Source organism: Dipodomys spectabilis, unplaced genomic scaffold (genome assembly GCF_019054845.1).
Source record: "Dipodomys spectabilis isolate Male_0828 unplaced genomic scaffold, ASM1905484v1 ptg000018l, whole genome shotgun sequence".
Taxonomy (NCBI): domain Eukaryota; kingdom Metazoa; phylum Chordata; class Mammalia; order Rodentia; family Heteromyidae; genus Dipodomys; species Dipodomys spectabilis.
The window spans coordinates 16,368,135-16,388,404 of NW_024870695.1; the positions used below are offsets into that span (position 1 = coordinate 16,368,135).

Here is a 20,270-nt window from a genome sequence, read left to right on the forward strand (position 1 = left end):
TTCTCTTCTCCAGGAACAACATGGAGGACCCTGGAGCTACCAAGAGGGCAAAGGATTGTTCAACTTTTGCCCAGCTTCCTGTTCCTTGACCCCAGATGTCTTCTGATCACAGACATTGGTGGCTCTGGACCCCAAGGCAGACCTTGAGAGGCTGAATAACTTTGGGAGCCACAGCTCAGAAACAAGTGCTGTTCTAAGGGCAGCCAGGGACAAGTAAGGCAGCCAGGGACAAGTGTCCTCTCCCCAAACGCTACAGAGAGAACTGTTATCACAGCTGCTTTTGTTTAGGTGTGTCTGCCTGTCTGAACAACATCTGCCTAGAGTTTGTCTCTTAAAGACACAGCTGTGGTCAGTGGTCCAGTCCTATTTCAGCCTCCCTCCTATAAATCATACTGCACAGCCTTGGACATCCAGGCAACCTCCTGAGGCTTACTTAGATCCTTCATCAGGCAAATGAAGATGATAATCTTGACCTCACTGGAAGCCTGAAGGATGAAATCAGTCTGCACATGCCACAATTTGTAAATTGTCAAGTCAGGCTGGATTGCCTTCCTAGGCTCTGATTCTATCTAATCTTATGCTCCTAATGTTACTGGATTATGGTCTATGCTATTTGCTGCTCAAAAGCCAATATTCAGAGGCCAATCTGAGCTCCATAGGGGAAAAAAAAGTCAATATTCAGGAGACCAAAACGGTAGGAAGGAATCAAGAATGTTTCAATTTGGAGGTTGGTGGGGAAGAGGGGGCATAAAGGACTGTGTGTGTGCGTTCCAGTACATTGAGGTTATATTCAGAGTTCTTGTGTTCTCTCTTAGCTTTTGCACTCAAGGCTGGTGCTCTACCACTTGAGCCACACATCCCTCCACTTCCAGCTTATTGGTGGTTAATTGGAAATAAGAGTCTCACAGACTTTTCTATAGGAGATAGCTTTGAATGGAGAGCCTCAGATCTCAGCGCTAGGATTATATGAGCTGCCTTCCCCCTTCGGGGTCTCTGGGCTATAGAGGACTTTTATAGGGAGGACTTTTATAAGGAGGGAAAAGAGGTACGAGAGGACAGGAAGAATATATGCTGAGTAGGGTCTTATTTGGGGCATATGACTCCTGTTTTTTCCTCTGATCGAAACATCACAATTCACCTTGAACTCCTGGGACTAAGTCTGAATTTTCTTAAAACAGATCTATCAAGTTCCTACAAGTTAAACCATACAGCAATTTACATGCTTCAGGCTAGTTGATATGCCCTACTTACAGAGTAAGGAGGGTACCAGACACTCTAGGTTCTGAAGAAATATTTAGCACTTAGTTCCTTTAGGTGAGATTTCTTTTTAGAATTATGCCTGCCTGGCACAGGTGGCTCATGGCTACCTTAAGTGGTAGAGTGCTCACTGAGCTGAAGAGCACAGGGACAGCATCCAAGCCCAGAGTTTGAGCCCCATGACCAACCAAAAAAAAAAAAGCCCCACAAATGGGAAGAGGAAGCAAAGCCAGTACTAAGGGCAATTCCCAAAGGAACAGCCCCATCCTAATAATTCTTTGTTGTTGTTGTTGTTGGTTGTGAGGCTTGAACTCTGAACCTGGGTTCTGTCCCTGCGCTCCTCAGCTTAAGGTGAGTGCTCTACTGCTTGAGCCACAGCACCACTTCCAGTTTTCTAGTGGTTTATTGGAGATAAGCATCTCATGGACTTCCCTGCCCAGACTGGCTTTGAACTGCGATCCTCAGATTTCAGCCTCCTGAGAAGCTAGGGATTTTAGGTGTGAGCCACTGGTACCCGGCCCCAATAATTCTTTATTTCATTCCTTAAAGAGAATGCCAAATTGTACAAACTTCAGGTCTCACCAAGCATCAGGATTTGCCTGAAGTGTTGTTCAAAAGATAATTATTAGGGCTGGGAAGGTGGCTCAGTGGTAGAGCGCTTGCCTTGCATGCCTGAGGCCCTGGGTTTGATTCCTTAGCACCACATAAGAAAAAAGAAAAAAGCCGAAGTGGCACTGTGGCTCAAGTGGTAGAGCGCTAGCCTTGAGCTGAAGAGCTGAGGGACAGCACCCAGGCCCAGAGTTCAGGCCCCATGACTGGACTCCCCCCCAAAAAAAAAAAAAAGATAATTATTAGCAAGCTGGGTGCTGATGGCTCATACCTATAATCCTAGCTACTCAGGAGGCTGAGATCTGAGGATCAAGGTTCCAAAGCAGCCTGGACAGGAAAGTCCCTGTGATTCTCATCTCCAATTAAGCACTAAAAAATCTGGAAAGTGGAGGTGTGGCTCCAGTCATTAACCTTGAGCAGAAAAGCTCAGACACTACACTCAGCTGATGCCCCAGGATTGGCACAAAAAGAAAAAAAATATTAGCCTCTATGATTAAGGACTCCAGGATTAGATAACACAGGATTAAAATCCTCACTTTGTGGCTTTAGCCAAGTGGCTTAACTTCCCTGAGCCTCAATTTCCCCATCCTAAAAGAGATGACTACTCAACGATTGATGTTAGGATTTAATATTTGTAAAGCACTTAGTATGTGTTTAATAAATGATGGTTTTCTTCTTAAGAGAACCTGTAGATAATATGTCCAGGGGCAAAGAGGTTCGTGTGCTGCAATAAGGGAAATCTGAGTTAGACTCCAATTATGCAGTGCCCGTTTGAAGTTTTCTTTCAGTTTGAGTCGTCTGCGCGCCCACACTTCTCCACCTTGCTCTGTGCATTTATGCACCTTTCAAGGACTGGCGTCTGGGCCCAGTCTCCAAAACTCAGCAGGGCCTGGGAGGGAGAGAAGACCCCCTGGGATTCTGCTGCGGACAGGCAGAAGTGGATGAGAAAAGGGCGCAGTCCGAGCCCAGCTCAGCGCCACAAGTCGCATCCCTTAGGGGAAATGTCCTTTGCTAATTACAGTTAGTGACGTGTGGTTATTACACACCTCTAACTATCGGTCTGGGTTTGTTGAGGAGTCAGTCCCAGCTCGGATCTGGATGGGTGTGGGTGGTGAGCAGGAGAATTAAATCTTCACAAAGACTGGGAAGGGGCTGAGTGAGAGGAAAAACCGCCCAGAGATTTCCAGCCACCTCTGAGGGACTCCCCAGCGCTGCGCGCGCGCGCGCGCGCGCGGACAACGCTTCTCCTAAGCTCCCACACCGGGTGTGTCCAGCCGGGATGGATGGTGACCGCACCAGGAACCGGCTTTCCGGCAGTAGTAGCAGCCGCAGGAAAAAAAAGAAAAAAAACAAAAACCAAAAAAACAAAACTCGGCTGAACAGATCCCACCCCCAACGTCACCCATGCTATCCATCTTGCTGGGGAGGACAAGCTCCCCGAGAGAAGCAGGAGGAGGCGGGGAGAAGAAATTCAAGCCTGTAGGGTATCTCGACAGGTGTCTGGGGGTGAGGGCGGAGCCGGGGTAGGAAGGATGAGGAGGGAGGGGCGATGCTGCCCCTTTAAGAGGCGGCGGCCCAGCCCGGGACCTTTTCTCTTTCCCCGGAAGGAAAGCGGAGTTCGGGCTGGGCGCGCAAGGTGGGGAGGTGCGGGGTTGGGCGTGGGGAGGCGGGGCGCGCGCCCGGGCGGCGGGGGTGGGGTGGGGAGGGGAACCTCTCCTTCCCCTCCTCCTTGCGGTCTACCGGTCTGCCTGCTCAGATCCGCCGCTTAGTCGGGATCCCTGGCGGGTAGCGCGGCCGAGGGGGCGCGGCCAGGACCAGCAGGGGGGAACACGAGGCGGGGTACGGTGATCCGGCTGCGGGACAGGCGAGAAAATCCACTCCCGGACCTTGGCTAGGGGATCGGAGGCCGCAGACCCAGAGTAGAGGTGGACCCGACCTGGACTAGGGGGTGGGGAGAGAGGAGAAACTGATCAGCCCTGCAGGAGCTTGGGTGTCCTCAGGAGCAGCCCGGAGCAGGTGAACCGGTCATCACCCCTCGGAGCTCGGCGCCCTCCCCGGCGTGGCCCGGGCGCGGGCGAGCTCCGGCTCTCAGCCATGGGCCCCGGCCCCCGCCGCGCGCCCCGCGCCCCGCGCCCCATGCTCTGCGCGCTGGCTTTGATGGTGGCTGCCGGCGGCCGGGTAGCCTGCGCCTTCAACCTGGACACCCGATTCCTGGTGGTGAAGGCCGGGAATCCGAAGAGCCTCTTCGGTTACTCGGTCGCCCTCCATCGGCAGACGGAGCGGCAGCAGCGCTACCTGTAAGTCAGGCTGGCTGGGGAGGGGTGAAGTGGGAGAGAGGGTGTGTGCCGGGGCGCCGGAGTCCTGGGCCCCGCTGGCTTCCAGGCCTGCTGCGGCTGGCCCTGGTGAGGGCCAGGACTAACCGGAGGGCGGGTACCCAGGCAGCCCCCTCCGATTGACTGCCGGGGCTGGCATCGGCAAGTACTGACCCGACCAGGACCTGTCAGACGCCTGCGGCTGGGCTCTTTGAGATCTCTCCTGCCAGCGGAAGTGGGGTGGGGTAGGGAGGGGAGGTCTCAGTTGCCTGAGCACCCGGTGAACCCAGGATCTAGCATTAGGCTCTTCTCTTCACCGGGGGCCGCTAGCTGGAACGAACTGCCAGATAAACAACATCTCTCAGACCCTCTACCGGGGCAGACGCTGCGAGCGTATGCATTTAAGTCCATTACACCTCATATTTAGTCTGTGGCCACTTCAGCCACACCCTCTGCAGAATGAGACTGGACGGCTTCTTAAGTGCTTGGCGTGGTGGAGTGGGTGATTGCGGGAGTCTGGGCATTTTGGAGTTCTCCAAAGGTGCTCTCTCTCTCTCTCTCTCTCTTCCTCTCTCTGTCTCTCTCTGTCTCTGTCTGTCTGTCTGTCTCTTTCTCCCCCTCCCTCTATCCCTTAGAGGAAAGGACAGTAGGGGACAGAGGAAGTGCAGCCCTCAGGCTTGGTCTCCATCGCCCACCCCCAAGCAGCGCTCTCTCTCCCACCAGACATCTTTGCTGCATTCCACAGATTCATGTTGACTCTGAGTGTGTTTGTTTTGGTTTGAAGAGGGAAATAGTGTTGTTGGTTTTGTTATTGTTGTTGTTGTTTTTTCTCTTGCTTCTGCTTTCCTTCATAAGAACTGCTAGGAGAAGGTGCAGGAAGAGCTAGGCAGAGGGGAGGAGGGGAAAGATGGCACCCAACTGCCTGCCCCTTCCCATACCCCAGATGACCATGTCCACCAGAGGTTTCTCTGTATGTGTTCAGTATGCTGAGGTTGGCAGCTGGGGGGGGGGGGGATGGAAGAGGTGAGCTCTCCCAGGAGAAGCACCTTCTTCCTCTTTCATTGGGTGCCATGCCAGTCATCTGCCCCTCCCTGGCCTCTGACTTCACTGAACTTGAAGACCATGGTCAGGTTAAGGGTGTGTTGTAAACTTTTCCTGCTCTAACTGGGGCCTGCAGAAACCTGAGGAAGTCTGGAATGTTTAAAGTCCAAACTACTTCAGCCTTGGGCCCTGCTTTGCTAGCCCAGCCCCTGTCCAGTTTACCTGCCTGGACTTAGTCTCCACTCCATCTGACTTTTCTGCAGAAGGGAGGGTCACCACACCCTTCTCACCTTGGCCCAACAGCTGTGGGCTGGCTTTGGCCAACCTTTATTTTTTCAGAGGACCTGATACACAATCATAGAGCAGTATCTTTTCTATCCTAGCTCAGTACACAGTTTTCAAATCTTTCAATGGGGAATCTTCTGGACATAAAGTAACTCACTAAAAAGGAGATCAGACTAGAAAGAGTTTTTTAAAAAAAATCTGCAATCCCTCCCCCACTCTGCTAGCTTCTTTCCAGGTCTCCACCCTCTCCCCCACCTCACCTTCCCCCCGCCCCCCCGCAAGGGGTAGAACCTGGACTTATACATTCATTCCTATCTTTGGGGGCCTATGAGAAGCAACTTGGCATTATGGAGGGGGAAGAGGCTTAGCCATTCCCATTGCCAGTGTCCGATCTTGGAAATGTCCTTGATACCTGAGCTTAGGTATCCTTCCATGTCCAGGCAAGGGAAACAACAGTCCTTTTTGTTGTTGTTTCTGTTCTTTTTCTTTGAGACAGGATCTTGTTATGAGCCTAGCCTGGCCTCAAACACCTCCTGCCTCTGCCTCTGGAGTGCTAGGATCGCAGGTGTGCACCCCCTCACCTGGGTACAACAGGTCTTGACTGGATGTTGGTAGGGCTTTAATGAGATAGTGTATGGAAAGTGCTCTGTGTGTGCCTACTTCTCCAAGGAGCATTGGAAGGCTCTCAGGCTGAGGCCAGGATGTGATGTACCTCCTCCCAAGGACCCTACTCAAGATGGCCAAACAAAAAGGAGAGAGGTGCTAAAACGAGGGACCTTCTGAGAGCAGGTGGTTCTAGACAGAATTTCTGTGGTATCCCCTCATTGGCTATCTTCAGTCTTGCCCAGGAGTGCTTCTATATCTTGCTTATCTTCTCATTTCACTGAGTCTGGCCCCCTGGCCTTTTGGGAGAGCCATCTGCACCAGCTGGGCTTTGCTGCAACCGGCTGAGTAGCCAGATGTGAGCAGCTGTCTGTGTACACAGCTCTAGGAAACTAGTAAGTCAAGCTGCAGCCTGGTATTCTGTGATCTTCCAAGTCCATGAGTAGGTACCTGATCTGGAGTTTGCAGGATATTTTCAGGATATGCAGGGACCCCTAAAAGTAACCATAAAAGTGTTTATTTGTGTGTTCGGTGGCGGGCAGAGGGAGGGAGAACATAGCTTTGGTGTTTTCAAAGAAGACTCTGCCTTAGAAATGGTTAAAAATGCAAGGTGGATACTCTCTGCTGTGCTATTACTTTCATGTCTGGATTGGGGTTCCCCACTCACAACCCAGGCCTCAAACTCTCAGTCTCTGGAAGTGTGTGAGAAGCAGGGAGGACTGCATGCTTTGGGGCAGAAGGGCCTCCTGGAGAGAGGCAGACTATTGCCACGGGAGAGGTTACTGACCACACCCTCTGCACCTGCTCAGTCCTTTCTTCCTGGTCTGACCTTGTAGACTAGGAGGGCTTCCTTCTCCCTTTCATCCTTGCCTGCAATTGAGGATGTCTGGGAAGCCTGGCACAGAAGTAGCTGTGGCTCATGGAAATGAGGTCATGCCTGAGGTAGGAGAGCCCTTCGGAAAGGTGCTCCCTGGTCAGGGTGGGTGCGTGGCAGCCTTCATGGCTTGTGCCAGCAGCTGGGGCTATAGGTGGAAGGCCTACATTGCAATGAATCCTTTTCTTCTGGCTGTTGCCACGACCAGTCTAGGCCAAGGGGCTAAAATGATAGGAGGTAGAGAAGGCTTACTTTGCAGAAAAAGCAGTAGCAAAAGGGGCTTGGTCAGAGCTCAAGGAAGACGTGGATATCCATTGCAATATGGGGCACTGACGTTCGATGACACAATGCCCTTGGAGGTCAAATATGGAAAGAATACTAAACAGCTAATATTAAAGGGAGAAGAAATGAGGAAAACAACCTTATTCTTCATATCAGAGCTTCTACCAAAACCTTTTCCCCCTGTCCTTCTCTTGTTGCTCTGGTTCTAAGGCTGAGTCCCCAGGGGAAGAGGGGGCTGGGTGGGCAGCCCAAGAAGGAGTAGGGAGGATGATGAGGGCTACAGTTTTGGCCGCCATGGGAGCTGCCTCTGGGAAGGTGGCTAATTCAGGCAGCAGGGCTGGCACAGAGCTGGTATCCAGGCATCCAAGAACTGAACTCCCACCCCCACCCCCGGGTTGGAGCAGATCTCCTCCTCTTCCTGGCCTGGCATGGGAGGGGAGCAGGAGTAAGGCCTTGTGAGGGGAATCCTCACGGGAACCACTCCATACCTCGCTGAGATGAAAGTGGGAAACAGAATTCTTCTTTGAGCATCACCCCACCCCACCATCCCCTGGGGCTTTTTGCTTTTTGGGGGTCAGCCAGCCTGGTGCCCTGAACTCTCTCCAGGGCCCCATTCCCCAGCCTTTTCCTATCATTTTGCTGCTGCTTTCTACTCTGCTATTCCATTAGCGTTGAACTGTCCAGGAGGAGCCCTGGGGCAGGGCAAGGAAGAGCTTTTCCCAGAGACCAGGAGAGCCTTTCTGGCTGGCCAAATGCAAGGGAGAGGAGCTGGCAGTTTTAGAGCCCGTCATTGGTCATTTTGCTCATCCCCTCCACCTCCAGGTGGGCTCTGTGCCTAGCTACAGGAGAGGAGAGGTCCCTTCTCCTGCCTTCCTTGGCCCGAGAGCCCCATCTAGGCATCCCTTGTCTCATTTCCCATTTCTCCAATTCATTGGTGGTCAGCTTTTGGAAAAAGAACTAAAGACCCAGCAGCAGGTTAGCTAGGGGAGATACTCATTTGCATATTGGTTACATTAATTTACATAATAGTAGGGTCCCCTCCCACCACTTGGATTCCCTAATCTTTGGTTTGTGAATAACACACACCTGGCTGTGACTGCTAGAAGCTGGGCCTGACCCTCTGCTCACCCTCCTTCCCCGAATCCGCGCAAGCTTCTGACTGTAGACTCATTGGATCCTGGGCTAGGAGCCAGAGGGCCTTACAGGGCCTCTAAGTGGGCCAAGTAGGAGCTAAAAATACTCTAGGGGGTATGTGTGTATGTGGGGGTGCTCCCTGTGGAATCTCTGAAGAGGGAAGGCCTGGATGTGGAGTTGGGATTAGGGCACTAGCCCTGCCCCATCTCCATCCATGGGCACAAGGCTCTGGGCAAGGGCGGGAGTATTATAGGTGCTTTGAGGATTTGTTTCAGTTTTGATTGCCATTAGTGCTTGGCTCTGCTCAGTACCTCAGGAAGCTGGGAGGAGAGGGTCTTGCAGTTGCTCCTAGCTGAGGCCCAGAGCTGGAAGGCATGGAGACCACCCCCCCACTCTTCAGGTACCTCTTATCTGACAGTGTGGGCAGGATACTGGAGGGCAACTCCAAGGTCTCCTTCACCCCCTGAAATCTACATCTCTTCAAGGTGGGACCTTTTACCCCAACCTCCACCTCCAGCTAATTCAGCATTCCCACCCTAATATGAATAGCCACCGGTATTCCCCTCCCCTTCCCTCCATGGTGATTGCCAGATCTCCTCAGGCTATGGAAGTCCTACTTATATTCCTTCCCCTGCTCCCTAACCACGGCCGTAATCTATCCTCTTCCATCTGCTCTCTGTCTAACCTGTTGGGGCAGAAATTTCTGGGTCCTTGGAGGGAGTCTTGCTCAGGCCAGGGCCAGCACTAGCCACAAGAAACCTGAGCAGCAGCGTTCCTCTGGGCCCTGACTGTAGTTAGAAAGCCCTTTTACTGAATGAATCCATTTATTCCAATAACAGCCTGGATGGCTGGCAGGGCAGCCTCTGTTCCCATTTTACAGAAGGGACATTCAAGGCTCAGAAAAGGAAAGGAAATTGCGTTGGAGGCAGAAGCAACCCTAGAAATAGTCTACTGCGCCCTGTAGGAGATGCTACTTTGTCAGGGCCCTGGCTTCCTTCTCTCCTCTGTCAGGCATGCTAGGTGGCAGTTGTCCACTGGTGGTCAGCCTTGGAGGACCCTCCAGCCTGGCAGGAGGTGACTAACAGGGCCTGGCTACCTTCTGTGGTGCTCACAGTATTTTTCTCCTCCTAGGAACATTTATTTCCCCAGGGGAGGTCTAAATGGTGAGGTGTCTACCGGTCCCACCCCTTCCCAGAACCCCCAGGCAGTGCATTCCTGACTCCCAGTGGGCGGAGGTACCCCAGGTCCCAGCATGCCCAGGCCCTGCCCTACCCCACTCCCTGCCACCCTTACTCACAGGTCCCAGGCAGGGCTGCAGGCGTGGCATTGTGGCGTTGCTCTGTTTCCATACTGGCAGGAAGCCCAAGGCCAGGTTCTGAGCCGGGAGTCTCAGAGCCATGGCGTTGCTAGGGCTGAATGAAAGGACATCCCGGAGGTACCTGCCCATCCAGGAGGCTGAGCCCTCAGGACTGAGGAAGGGGTTCTGGCAGGAAGGTGATTTGGAAAAGAAGGTAGCATGGGAGAACTGGGGTTCTTGAACTGGGGTGCACCCTATTAGCTCTATTTGGCCTGGGGTGGAGTTGAGAAATTATCCTCTTTCACAGATATTCCAGGGGTTTCTGATGGGATGGTTCAGGGACTGTCCCTGGAGGTATTCCAGACTGATGCTCTTACCTCCACCCTTCCTGCTCCAGTTTTTCTGGTATCATCAGTACTTTATAGGTGGCCAGGCCCTAAACACCGTTGTAGGAACTTAGTGTCATTGTCCCCAAACATGGATTCTAGTCCCTGCTCATCCTCACTCACTGGGAACTTTTACTTTTACGTTTTTTGGTAGTGGGGCTTGAACTCTGGGCCTGGGCATTGTCTCTCAGCTCTTCAGCTCATTTGAGCCACTTTTGGTTTTCTGGTGGTTTATTGGAGATAAAAGTCTTATGGACTTTCCTGCCTGGGCTGGCTTTGAACTGTGATCCTCAGATCTCAGCCTCCTGAGTAGCTAGGATTAGAGGCGTGAGCCACTGGTGCCTGGCTCTGGGAACTTTACTTTTGAGCCATATGTTGTCCAAAGCATCAGGTGTCCAGTCTTATCCCATACCTGTGAGCCTTATCAAGGTGGGAGTGAGGGTGTGGGGGGGGTGTGGACATCACCCAGCTCACTTAGGGGCCCCAGCCTCCTAGATCTAAGTCAGTAAGAGGAAGGACTCCACTCTAGACAACCTATTCCTGTGATCAGAATTTGAACCCAGTACCAGGATTCCTTCCATCTTGCCCTCTTCCAGTCTGCCTTCATCTAGAGGCCAAAAGCATTTGAAAATCCAGACACAATCCTTAGCCTCAGATCCACTGTGGCTCCTTCAAAGCCTCCTGCAACCTCCATGTTCTTGGGCGTCAGCTGTATGAAGACCTGCTCCCTGAATCATGCTGCTTCTTGATCCCTGCACATGCTGTACCTTTGCCTAAAGTTCTCCATCCTGTTTGTTATCATCCTCAGATACAGGCCTAGGCACCTCTTCTGCAGGCCTCTCCTGAATCAGGACTGGTTAGCTCCATGCTTTTGTCTCTTCTCATGAGACTAGTACTGGGCCTGTCCATTTCTTGGCCTGCCTTCCCCTCTACTGGCCTCTCCTGGAGGGCAGATGCTAGGGGTCCATCCATTTATGTTTCAACCCCAGCGCCTGGACACAGAAATAAAGCTCAGTAAATGTGGGTTGAATAGCAAGTTAATCCATGTGACCTGTGGAGAGTCTGGCCCATCTACCTTCCTTTCTTTCCCCAGACTTCTGGCTGGTGCCCCCCAGGACCTTGCTGTGCCCGATGGCTATACTAACCGGACTGGTGCTGTGTACCTGTGCCCCCTCACTGCCCTCAAGGATGACTGTGAACGGATGGACATCACAGAGAAAAGTGAGGGGAAGGGGCTGGGGAGCAGTGTGGGTTAGAGGCCTGGCCAAATGGGGCACTGAGAGAATGACCTGGAAGAGATGTAAGGCTCTAATTACAGCGGTGAAGAGGGAATCCTGGAGGAGAGTAGAGGCATGTGGGGTTGGCAGAGATTAGAAGAGGGCTCCCTACACTGGGACAGAGGGTCCTAGAGGGCCCACTCCTGCCCTCTAGAGGCTTGGGGCACTGGAATATGTGCTGAGATGCCCTGACTCATGAATCCCTCCATGCTCACAGGTGATCCTGACCATCACATTATTGAGGACATGTGGCTAGGGGTGACAGTGGCCAGCCAAGGTCCTGCAGGTCGAGTCCTGGTATGTGAACGCTCACCAGCAACACCCCACCCCCCAGCTCTCTTGATCTTCCAGGGGTAGCATGGAGTGAGGGGCGTGGGGGGGGGGGATGGTTCAACAGAGACCAGCAAGGATCCTATGTGTAATGTGTATGTGTCTGTGCTGTGGTCTTTCTGCTCTGCGGCTGTGTCTCCACAGGCCTGTATGGACCCCCACCTCCTCCCTGCATGCCTGGGAGGGGTGGTGTCTGTACTCTGTCAAGGCTGGGCATGGCCTGGGTCCTGTGTGAATCAACTCGCTTCCTCCCGGTTCCCTCATGGGATACCCAACCACTCGTGGGAAAGAGCAGAGGGAACTTGGAGGAGGAAAGGGCAGAAAAGGCCCCGGGCGGCTGGGTGCTGGCTGGCACGCCTTCCTGGGAGGCTGGCTGCCGGAAGAGGCACAGCCCTGCCGACCCTGGCTTGCCTGGCTTTGGTTTGGGGGCTACTCCCTCCTGTTATTTGTCACCTCCTGAAGACAGTCTTTTTTGGGGGGGAGGGCAGTCATGTGGCTTGAACTCAGGGTCTGGACACTATATTTAAACTCTTTTGCTCAAGGCTAGTGCTCTGTTACTTTGAGCCACAGCTCCACTTCTGGTTTTCTAGTGATTCATTGGAGATAAGAGTCTCACACACTTTCCTGCCCGGCTGGGTTCAAACTGCAAACCTCAGATCTCAGCCTTCTGAATAGCTAGGACTACAGGTGTGAGCTACCCGTGCCCAGACTTTATTTAATTAATTAATTAATTAATTTAGGTGGACTGAAACTTCAATTTAGGACATCTTTTTTTGCTTGGACAGTGCTCTACCACTTAAGCCTTATCTCCAGCTTGATCTTTTTGCTAGTTAGTTGGAGATGGAGTCTTGAATTTTCTTCACAAAGTTAGCTTCAAACCTCAATCCTCTAGGTCTCAGCCTCTTGAGTAGCTAGGATTACAGGAGTGAGCCACTGGTGCCCAGCCTAAATACTGTTCTAAGCCCCAGATTGGCATAATAAGTTCACTGAAATACCTTTGTGTGCCCTGTTGTATATCTAGACCCTGGGTCCTTAGCAGTTAGCTACCTAAACGCCCAATTCCTTTATGTAACACACGTTTAGTGAGCACCTGCTATGTACCAAGCACAGTACTAGCACTAGAAACAATTGTGCCTTAGGTAGACTCACATATGGAAGGAGACAGGAAAAGTACATAGGCAAAAGCCTGTTTCTAGACTTTGCCTACTTCAATCTACTTTACCCTCCTCCTTTCCTTGTGGTCCTGGACATTGAACCCAGGGCCTTGTATATGCTAGACAAGTGCTTTACCACTGAGCCACAGCCAAGTCCTAAAGCAATGATTTGTCTGGTAAATATATATCGAGTACCTGCAATGTGCTCAATCCCATGTGTAGTTTCTTGCATTTATGAGGACAAGAGGTCAGACTTGAAACCAGCTAGTCTTGTTTAGAGTGTTCTCTATCTCTGGCTAGATGTGGGATCTTGGCTGGATTCTTGAGAGCTAGCTACTAAAGTTCTCCATGCCTTTGTTTCCTCATCTAAAATGGACAAAGTAGCCAGTCTCAGTGGCTTACACATATAATCATAGCTACCTGTGACTAGATTGGAAGGATCACAGGTCAAAGCCAACCTGAGGAAAAAGTTACCAAGACCCTATCTCAACAAACAAGCCAGATGTGATGATTCACATCTGTAATCTTGGCTGTAGGAGACTTGTAGGTAAGAGGATCACAGTCCAAAGCTGGCTCTGGAAGAAAGCAAAAACAAAAGGCAAAAAAAAGCTATGAGTATGGCTCAAGTGGTAGAGTGTCTAACAAGCACAAGGTGCTGAATTCAAACCTCGCTACTACAAAAAGTTAAATAAACAACAACAACAAAATTGTCCCTAACCATAGGGTTGTGATCAGGCTTAAAAGAATTAATATGGAACCCAGTGCTGGTGGCTCATGCTTGGAATCCTAGCTATTCAGGAGGCTGAGATATGAGGATTTCGGTCTAAAGTCAACCCAGGCAGGACAGTCCATGAGACTCTTATCTCCTATAAACTTCTCAGAGAAAATCATAAGTAGAGCTGTGGCTCAAGTAATAGAGCAAAAGAAGCTCAGGGACAACATTCAGACTCTGAGTTCAAGCCCCAGGATGGGCACCACCAAAAAAAAAAAAAAAAAAAAAAAAAAAAAAAAAATATATATATATATATATATATATATATATATCTCGAAAGTACTTAGAATTGTACCTTGCATATAGTAATTGCTCAATATTAGCTGCTGGTGTTATTGATGCTGGTATTATTATTATTTAGTAATCCTTTATTAAGAGTCATTGCAAAGCCAGGTGCTGGTGGCTCAAGCCTGTAATTCTAGCTAGTAAGGAGGCGGAGATCTGAGGAATGCAGTTCAAAGCCAGCTCAGGAAGTCTGTGAGACTTATCTCCAATAAACCACTAGAAAACCGGAAGTGGTGCTGTGGCTTTAAGTGATAGAGCCTAGCCTTGAGCTGAAGAGCTGAGAGACAGTGCCCAGGCCCAGAGTTCAAGCCCCACGACCAACAAAAAAGTCATTGCAGGATAGAGAAGCAGTTTCCAAATTTATGTAAATAGCTCCCGAAGAGCCAGGATCGTAAGCCCTGGTTTGCTCATCCCTTCCCCTTTCTTTTCACTGGGATCTCAAAGCCATTTGCAAATCCATACTTTCTGGCTTCCCTCACACTGGCCCTGACCTTTGGGATGAATGCTCAAATACTCTAAGGGAATGCAGGCTGATGTTACTGCCTCAGGAAAAATCAAAGAGGCCTGGAGTCCCCTTTCAACTCCTGTCCTGCCCAGCCAGTGGTGCTCAGAGCTAAGGCTGTGGGTTTGGGGGGTTCCCTAGGTCTGTGCCCACCGCTATACCAAGGTGCTGTGGTCGGGGCTGGAAGACCAGCGGCGCATGGTGGGCAAGTGCTACGTGCGGGGTAACGACCTGGAGCTGGACTCTAGTGATGAGTGGCAGACGTACCACAATGAAATGTGCAACAGCAACACAGACTACCTGGAGACCGGCATGTGCCAGCTGGGCACCAGCGGCGGCTTCACGCAGAACACTGTCTACTTTGGTGCCCCAGGAGCCTACAATTGGAAAGGTGGGGACTGTGGAGGACGGGAGGAGGGTAGAGGACCCAGCCCCCCCCCCCCTCCACCCTGCAGTTAGCCACAGATAATCCACTCAGGTGATCTATTCTTAGGAGGCAGAAGAGACAGGTCACACTGCCCTCAACAGCAGCAACGTCCGTGACCTCAGTCTGCTGTGTTAAAGCACTCTAAGTACCAGAGGTTTTGTACATAATGTCTTAATCCTAATATATTTTAGGAGTCATCTCTTATACCCATTTTACGCAATGAAAGTAAATTGCTGAAGGCCAACAATGTTAGGAAGTTTAGATTGGAAAGTAGATTAGTCTGATTTTAGTGTAACCTCCAGGTTCAGTAAAACTTGTTCCTAGTACACTATTAAATAATATAGCAGGATTTGGTAAAAGGAGAAAAACTGTCCCTTCTCTCCCACCCAGCTCTCTGATCCCATATGTCAGTGTTGTCATATCTTCCAGATTTTAGAACAGATAGATATCTTAACAAGAACAGTAACAAAAATCACAAATAGAATCATACTTTTTTTTTTAATTTTCACTTTTTAAAAGCTGTGGACATTTTTTTTCATGTTGGTTAAGAAAAAGCTGTAGAGTATTTCCTTGGAGGAAGGCTTTTTTTTTTTTTTGCTAGTTCTGGGTCTCAAACTCAGGGCCTGAACACCGTCCCTGAGCTTCTTTTGCTCAAAGCTAGCACTCTACCACTTGAGCCACAGAACCACTTCTAGCATGTTGTTTATGTGGTGCTGGGGAATCGAATCCAGGGCTTCATGCATGCTGGGCAAGCATGCTACCACTAGCCCCTCACTTCTAGCTTTTCTGAGTAGTTTATTGGAGATAAGAGTTTCACAGACTTTTCTGCCCTGGCTGGCTTCAAACTGCATGATCCTCAGATCTCAGCCTCCTGATGAGCTAGCATTATAGATGAGCCACGGGTGCCTGACAGTTTTTTTTTTGCTGGTACTGGGGCTTGAACTCAGGGCTTGGGTTCTGTCCTAATTTAGCTTTTTTACACTCAAGGCTGGCATTCATTCAAGTTACTACTTGAGACACACCTCCACATCCAGCTTTTTTGGTGGTTAATGGGAGATAGGCTCAAGGACTTTTCTGTCCAGGTTGTATTTAAACCTTGATCCTTATATCTCCACCTTCTGAATAATTAAGATTATGGTGTGAGTTACCGACAGCCAGCTCTTTTATATGTATATATGTATTTATTTTGGTGCTACTTTTTGTGTGTGTGTGTGTCAGTCATGGGGCCTGAACTCTGGGCCTGGGCACTGTCCCTCAGCTCTTCAGCTCTAGGCTATCACTCTACCATTTGAACCACAGAACCACTTCTGGCTTTTCTGCTTATGTGGTTGCTGAGGAATTGAACCCAAGGCCTCATGCATGCAAGGCAAGCACTCACCTTTCCAGCCCCTAGTACTGGGGTTTTAACTCAAGGGCTTTGTGCTTGCTAAACTAGTATTCTACTTGAGCTATACCTCCAGCTCTGCTTTTTTTTTTTCTTTGCTGGTTATTTTTCAGATTGAGTCTTGAGAACTTTTCTGCCTAGGCTGGCCTCAAACTATAATCCTTCTATTCTCAGCCTCCTGAGTAGTCCTAAGTAATTAGAATTGCAGGCTTGAACCACCAGTGCCCTGCAAGACCCCTGAGATTTTTTTGGGGTTTTGGTTTGTTTGTGCATGTGCATGTTGCATGCATGTGTGTGCATACTTGTGCATGTGTGTATGCACACATTGATACTGAGGCTTAAACCCAGCTCTTCACACTCTTGCTCCACTTGCTTATCACTGGTGTTATCCCACTTATGCCATTCTTCTGGCCCTTACTTTTGGCTAATTAATTGGAAATAAGAATCTTTTCTGTCCTGGCTAGCTTTGAACCATGATCCTCTGAGCTCAACCTGTGTGGATAGGATTACAGGAGGGACGTGCTGGTGCCTAGCAGGATCCATACTTTCAACTATTACGTGACCCATCACCCTGGAATCTGATGACTCACGCTCCCTCCATCTCCTGGCCCCTCTCCATCACATAGGTTGTAGCAATGGCGATCTGTCTCCCTTCCTGAGCCCTTATTGTCATAGAACCAACAGATGGAGAGCCTTCAGTGTCCTCTTGACCAATAGGAAGTCTGATATAGTAACAACTCTGGACTAATGGAAGGCTGAGGCCTTGTCCTGTCCCCCACCCTCCACTCCATGGCTTTGTTCTCCACTTCCCTGGACCTTCGACAGCTTGGTAGGGATCCTGGTTTCCTTCAGCAGCAGCTTTGGGTACAGGGGTTAGGCAGCCTGACTTTGGGGACAGGACCTAGGAGAAAATGGTATGAAGTGTGGCTAAGCATGGACTAAAACCCAGAAAACCAGAAGGCAGGACGCCAGCCATGTTCTAGAACTATTCTCAGAGGACTACGAGCAAGTTCGTGTTCCTCCAAGTTGTACTTTTCTCCTCTTTCTACCTCACAGAATTGTTAAGGAGGAAGTGATTGACAAATGGCACGGTGTTCACAAATAAAAGGGGCTAATTATTATTAGGTGGGGAATGGGCATGATGCAGGAAAAAAAATGGTGACTGACACTTTCCCTGCCCCTCTCCCAATATGTGCAGGAAGTAGCTACATGATTCAGAGGAAGGACTGGGATTTATTTGAGTATAGCTACAAGGACCCAGAGGACCAAGGAAATCTCTATATCGGTGAGTCCCATTCTGGTGGCCTATTGGTGATGGGCAGGGGGGAAGCTGGATGGGTCCCTAAAATGCTGACGTTCCTGCCTTCATGCACAGAGTGAGGCTTTAGTTGCAGGTATGACTAGTAGCCTTTAGGTCAACTAACACACACGCATGTACTCTGCCTGTACACCTGGTTCTGTTCAAGCTCTAGCCACAGAGTTACTGCCCTCAAGCAGTTAATAATCCAAGGGACAGGCAGGACTGCAGATGGGATGGGGTGTAGCCACTGGACTTTTTTTTTTTTTTCTTCTAGTATTGGAGCTTGAACTGAGAGCCTTGTATTTGCTGAGCATACACTTTACCGCTGAACCACATCTCCCCTTTTTGATTATGTGTATGTGTGTGCTCATACTAGGGGTTGAACTAAGGGCCTTACGCTTTCATTTCCCTCTACCACATGAGTCATACACCTCCACGTCCAGATTTTTGCTGGTTATTTGGAGATAAAAGTCTTTCCAATTTGCCTGCCCAGGCTTGCCTTAAACCTTGATCCTCATCTCAGTCTCCTGAGTAGCTAGGATTATAGGCGTTGAGCCACTAACATCTGGCTTTATTGATTGTTTTTGAGGAAGAGTCTCACCTCATGCCTGGGCCATTCTTGGCTGTGATCCTCTTACTCGTGTGTACCCATATTGGGGAAGATGACAGACAAGCACCACCATGCCCAGCCATTGGTTGTGATGGAGTCTTGTGTACTTTTGCTCAGCCTGACTTCAAACCACTCTGTTTGTACCATCCAACTAGCTAGGACTACTGGCTTGAGCCCTGCACCCAGTTTTTTGAGACTAGGGTTCCCTTAGGTAGCTTCAGCTGGCCTGGAACTGGTTGTACAGCTTCAGGTTGTCCTCAACCTCTACATCCTCCTACCGAGCCTCGCAAGTGGTGGGATTATAGGTGTGTACTGTCACACGTGGCTAGGGGTAGAGGGGAGCTGCACTCTTTTTGCTCAACTTGGAATAGAAGAATAGATCATATAGGGTGGTAACTAGAGGATTGGCCCAGTGTAAAAAGGGAGAGAGATTACTGGGGACTTGATAGAATGTCTTCCTTCTTCACCTTATCCCAGGTTACACAATGCAGGTAGGCAGCAACGTCCTGCACCCCATGGACATCACTATTGTGACAGGCGCCCCACGGCACCGACATATGGGCGCCGTCTTCTTGCTGAGCCGGGAGACAGGTGGAGACCTGCGGAGGAGGCAGGTGCTGGAGGGCACACAGGTGGGCGCTTATTTTGGTAGCGCCATTGCCCTGGCAGACCTGAACAACGATGGGTGAGAATCTAGAGACCTGGAACATTCTCTGGGGCCAGGGAGTGGGGAGAGAAGGGGCAGCCTTGTCCAAGCCAGATGAGAAAATGGAAGCTTGGCAAGTGTGCATTTGCTCTTTGCAGGGTTTTGCAATCAGACCTTCCCGGAACCTGGGCATTTGCATGTTATTTGCATGACACCTGCACTTGCTTGTCTGCCCCTGTCATTTGCTTGGCTTCAGTGGATATAGGCTGTGTGAGTGTGCTTCTTGATTTCTCCGTGACATGCATTTTCTATTCGGTGGGTCTTGACGACCTTTCCATGCCTTTTGTGTAGCTGTGTACTCTGGCCAATCATTTCTTGTTAAGGAACAGTTGTGTTGTCTATTGGAGGTCAGCCTCCCTCCTCCTCCTCTCCTCTGCAGGTGGCAGGACCTCTTGGTGGGTGCTCCCTACTACTTTGAGCGGAAGGAAGAGGTAGGAGGTGCCGTCTATGTCTTCATGAACCAGGCAGGAACCTCCTTCCCCACCCATCCATCCCTCCTTCTTCATGGCCCGAGTCGCTCTACCTTCGGCTTCTCTGTGGCCAGCATTGGTGACATCAACCAGGATGGATTCCAGGGTATGAGCTAGCCCCTCTCCCTCAGCACCCTCACCGAGTGCCACCTGCATACCAGAGTTCAAGCCCCAGTCTGGCACACACACACCAAAATCTCTTTGCATAATGGTGAGAACAGGAATGAGCTAGGGGCATCCATAGCAAGTTTTAGAGAAGGGGTATGATATCTGATATCTGGAAAGATGATTCTGGAAGAGGTATGGGATGGAAGGGGGAGATTTTAGGGCTAGTGGAGGAGTAAATACCAAGAATGTATTCTTTTAGTGTGAGGTGTAAATAAGGGCTAGAACAAGGTGGGAGCCCTAGAGTAGGCACCATCTCTAGTGCTTTTGCAGACAGGGGAACTAGTCAGTCCTGGGGTGGATGGGGGGTTAATAAGGACAGATTTGGGTGTGAACCTGGTTGCCATAGGAACAACTAGATTATCCCAATGTCACTTCTCCGAAAAATTCCCAGGATATAGCTGGGAACCTAAGGGAAGGCAGAGGAGCCAGAGAGTCCAGCCAACAAAGCCCAGCACTTCCTATAGAAGGGTGATTGATGGCTACATAGTTTTCTTTGGCCTCCTGTACTAACAAGCTTGGCCTTCTGGTTACTCAGGCCTTAGCAGGCCAAACGTCGCAAATGACAGAGTCTTGTAAATTTTAAGAAGATTATAAAATGTCTCCTAGTCCTTGGTATTTAGGCAGGAGCTCAAGCATTCTGTCCTCATTAGTTGTGTAACTGGGTTTTGTGTCTGCTTTCTCACCTGTGAAGTGGGGATAGTAATAACTAACCTACAGCAACGCTTGTGAGGATTAGATACATCCTGTCCCCACTGGCTGTCACCAATTAGGAACACATCTTATTTATTTATTTATTTTGGCCCAT

At 50.1% G+C, this 20,270-nt stretch overlaps 1 protein-coding gene across 1 annotated transcript in view; it reads left to right on the top strand.

Annotated features, from left to right (window-relative positions):
* Positions 1 to 3,554: 3,554 nt before the first annotated feature.
* The window catches only part of Itga3 (integrin subunit alpha 3), a 32,935-nt gene continuing 16,219 nt past the window's right edge, over positions 3,555 to 20,270 (top strand). Inside the window, exons 1-7 of the mRNA XM_042673795.1 lie at positions 3,555 to 4,163; positions 11,174 to 11,301; positions 11,575 to 11,654; positions 14,542 to 14,791; positions 17,410 to 17,496; positions 18,599 to 18,806; positions 19,207 to 19,403. Of these exons, the coding sequence (XP_042529729.1) occupies positions 3,961 to 4,163; positions 11,174 to 11,301; positions 11,575 to 11,654; positions 14,542 to 14,791; positions 17,410 to 17,496; positions 18,599 to 18,806; positions 19,207 to 19,403 (1,153 nt within the window). The 5' untranslated portion in view covers positions 3,555 to 3,960. The remainder of the gene's footprint in view (positions 4,164 to 11,173; positions 11,302 to 11,574; positions 11,655 to 14,541; positions 14,792 to 17,409; positions 17,497 to 18,598; positions 18,807 to 19,206; positions 19,404 to 20,270) is intronic.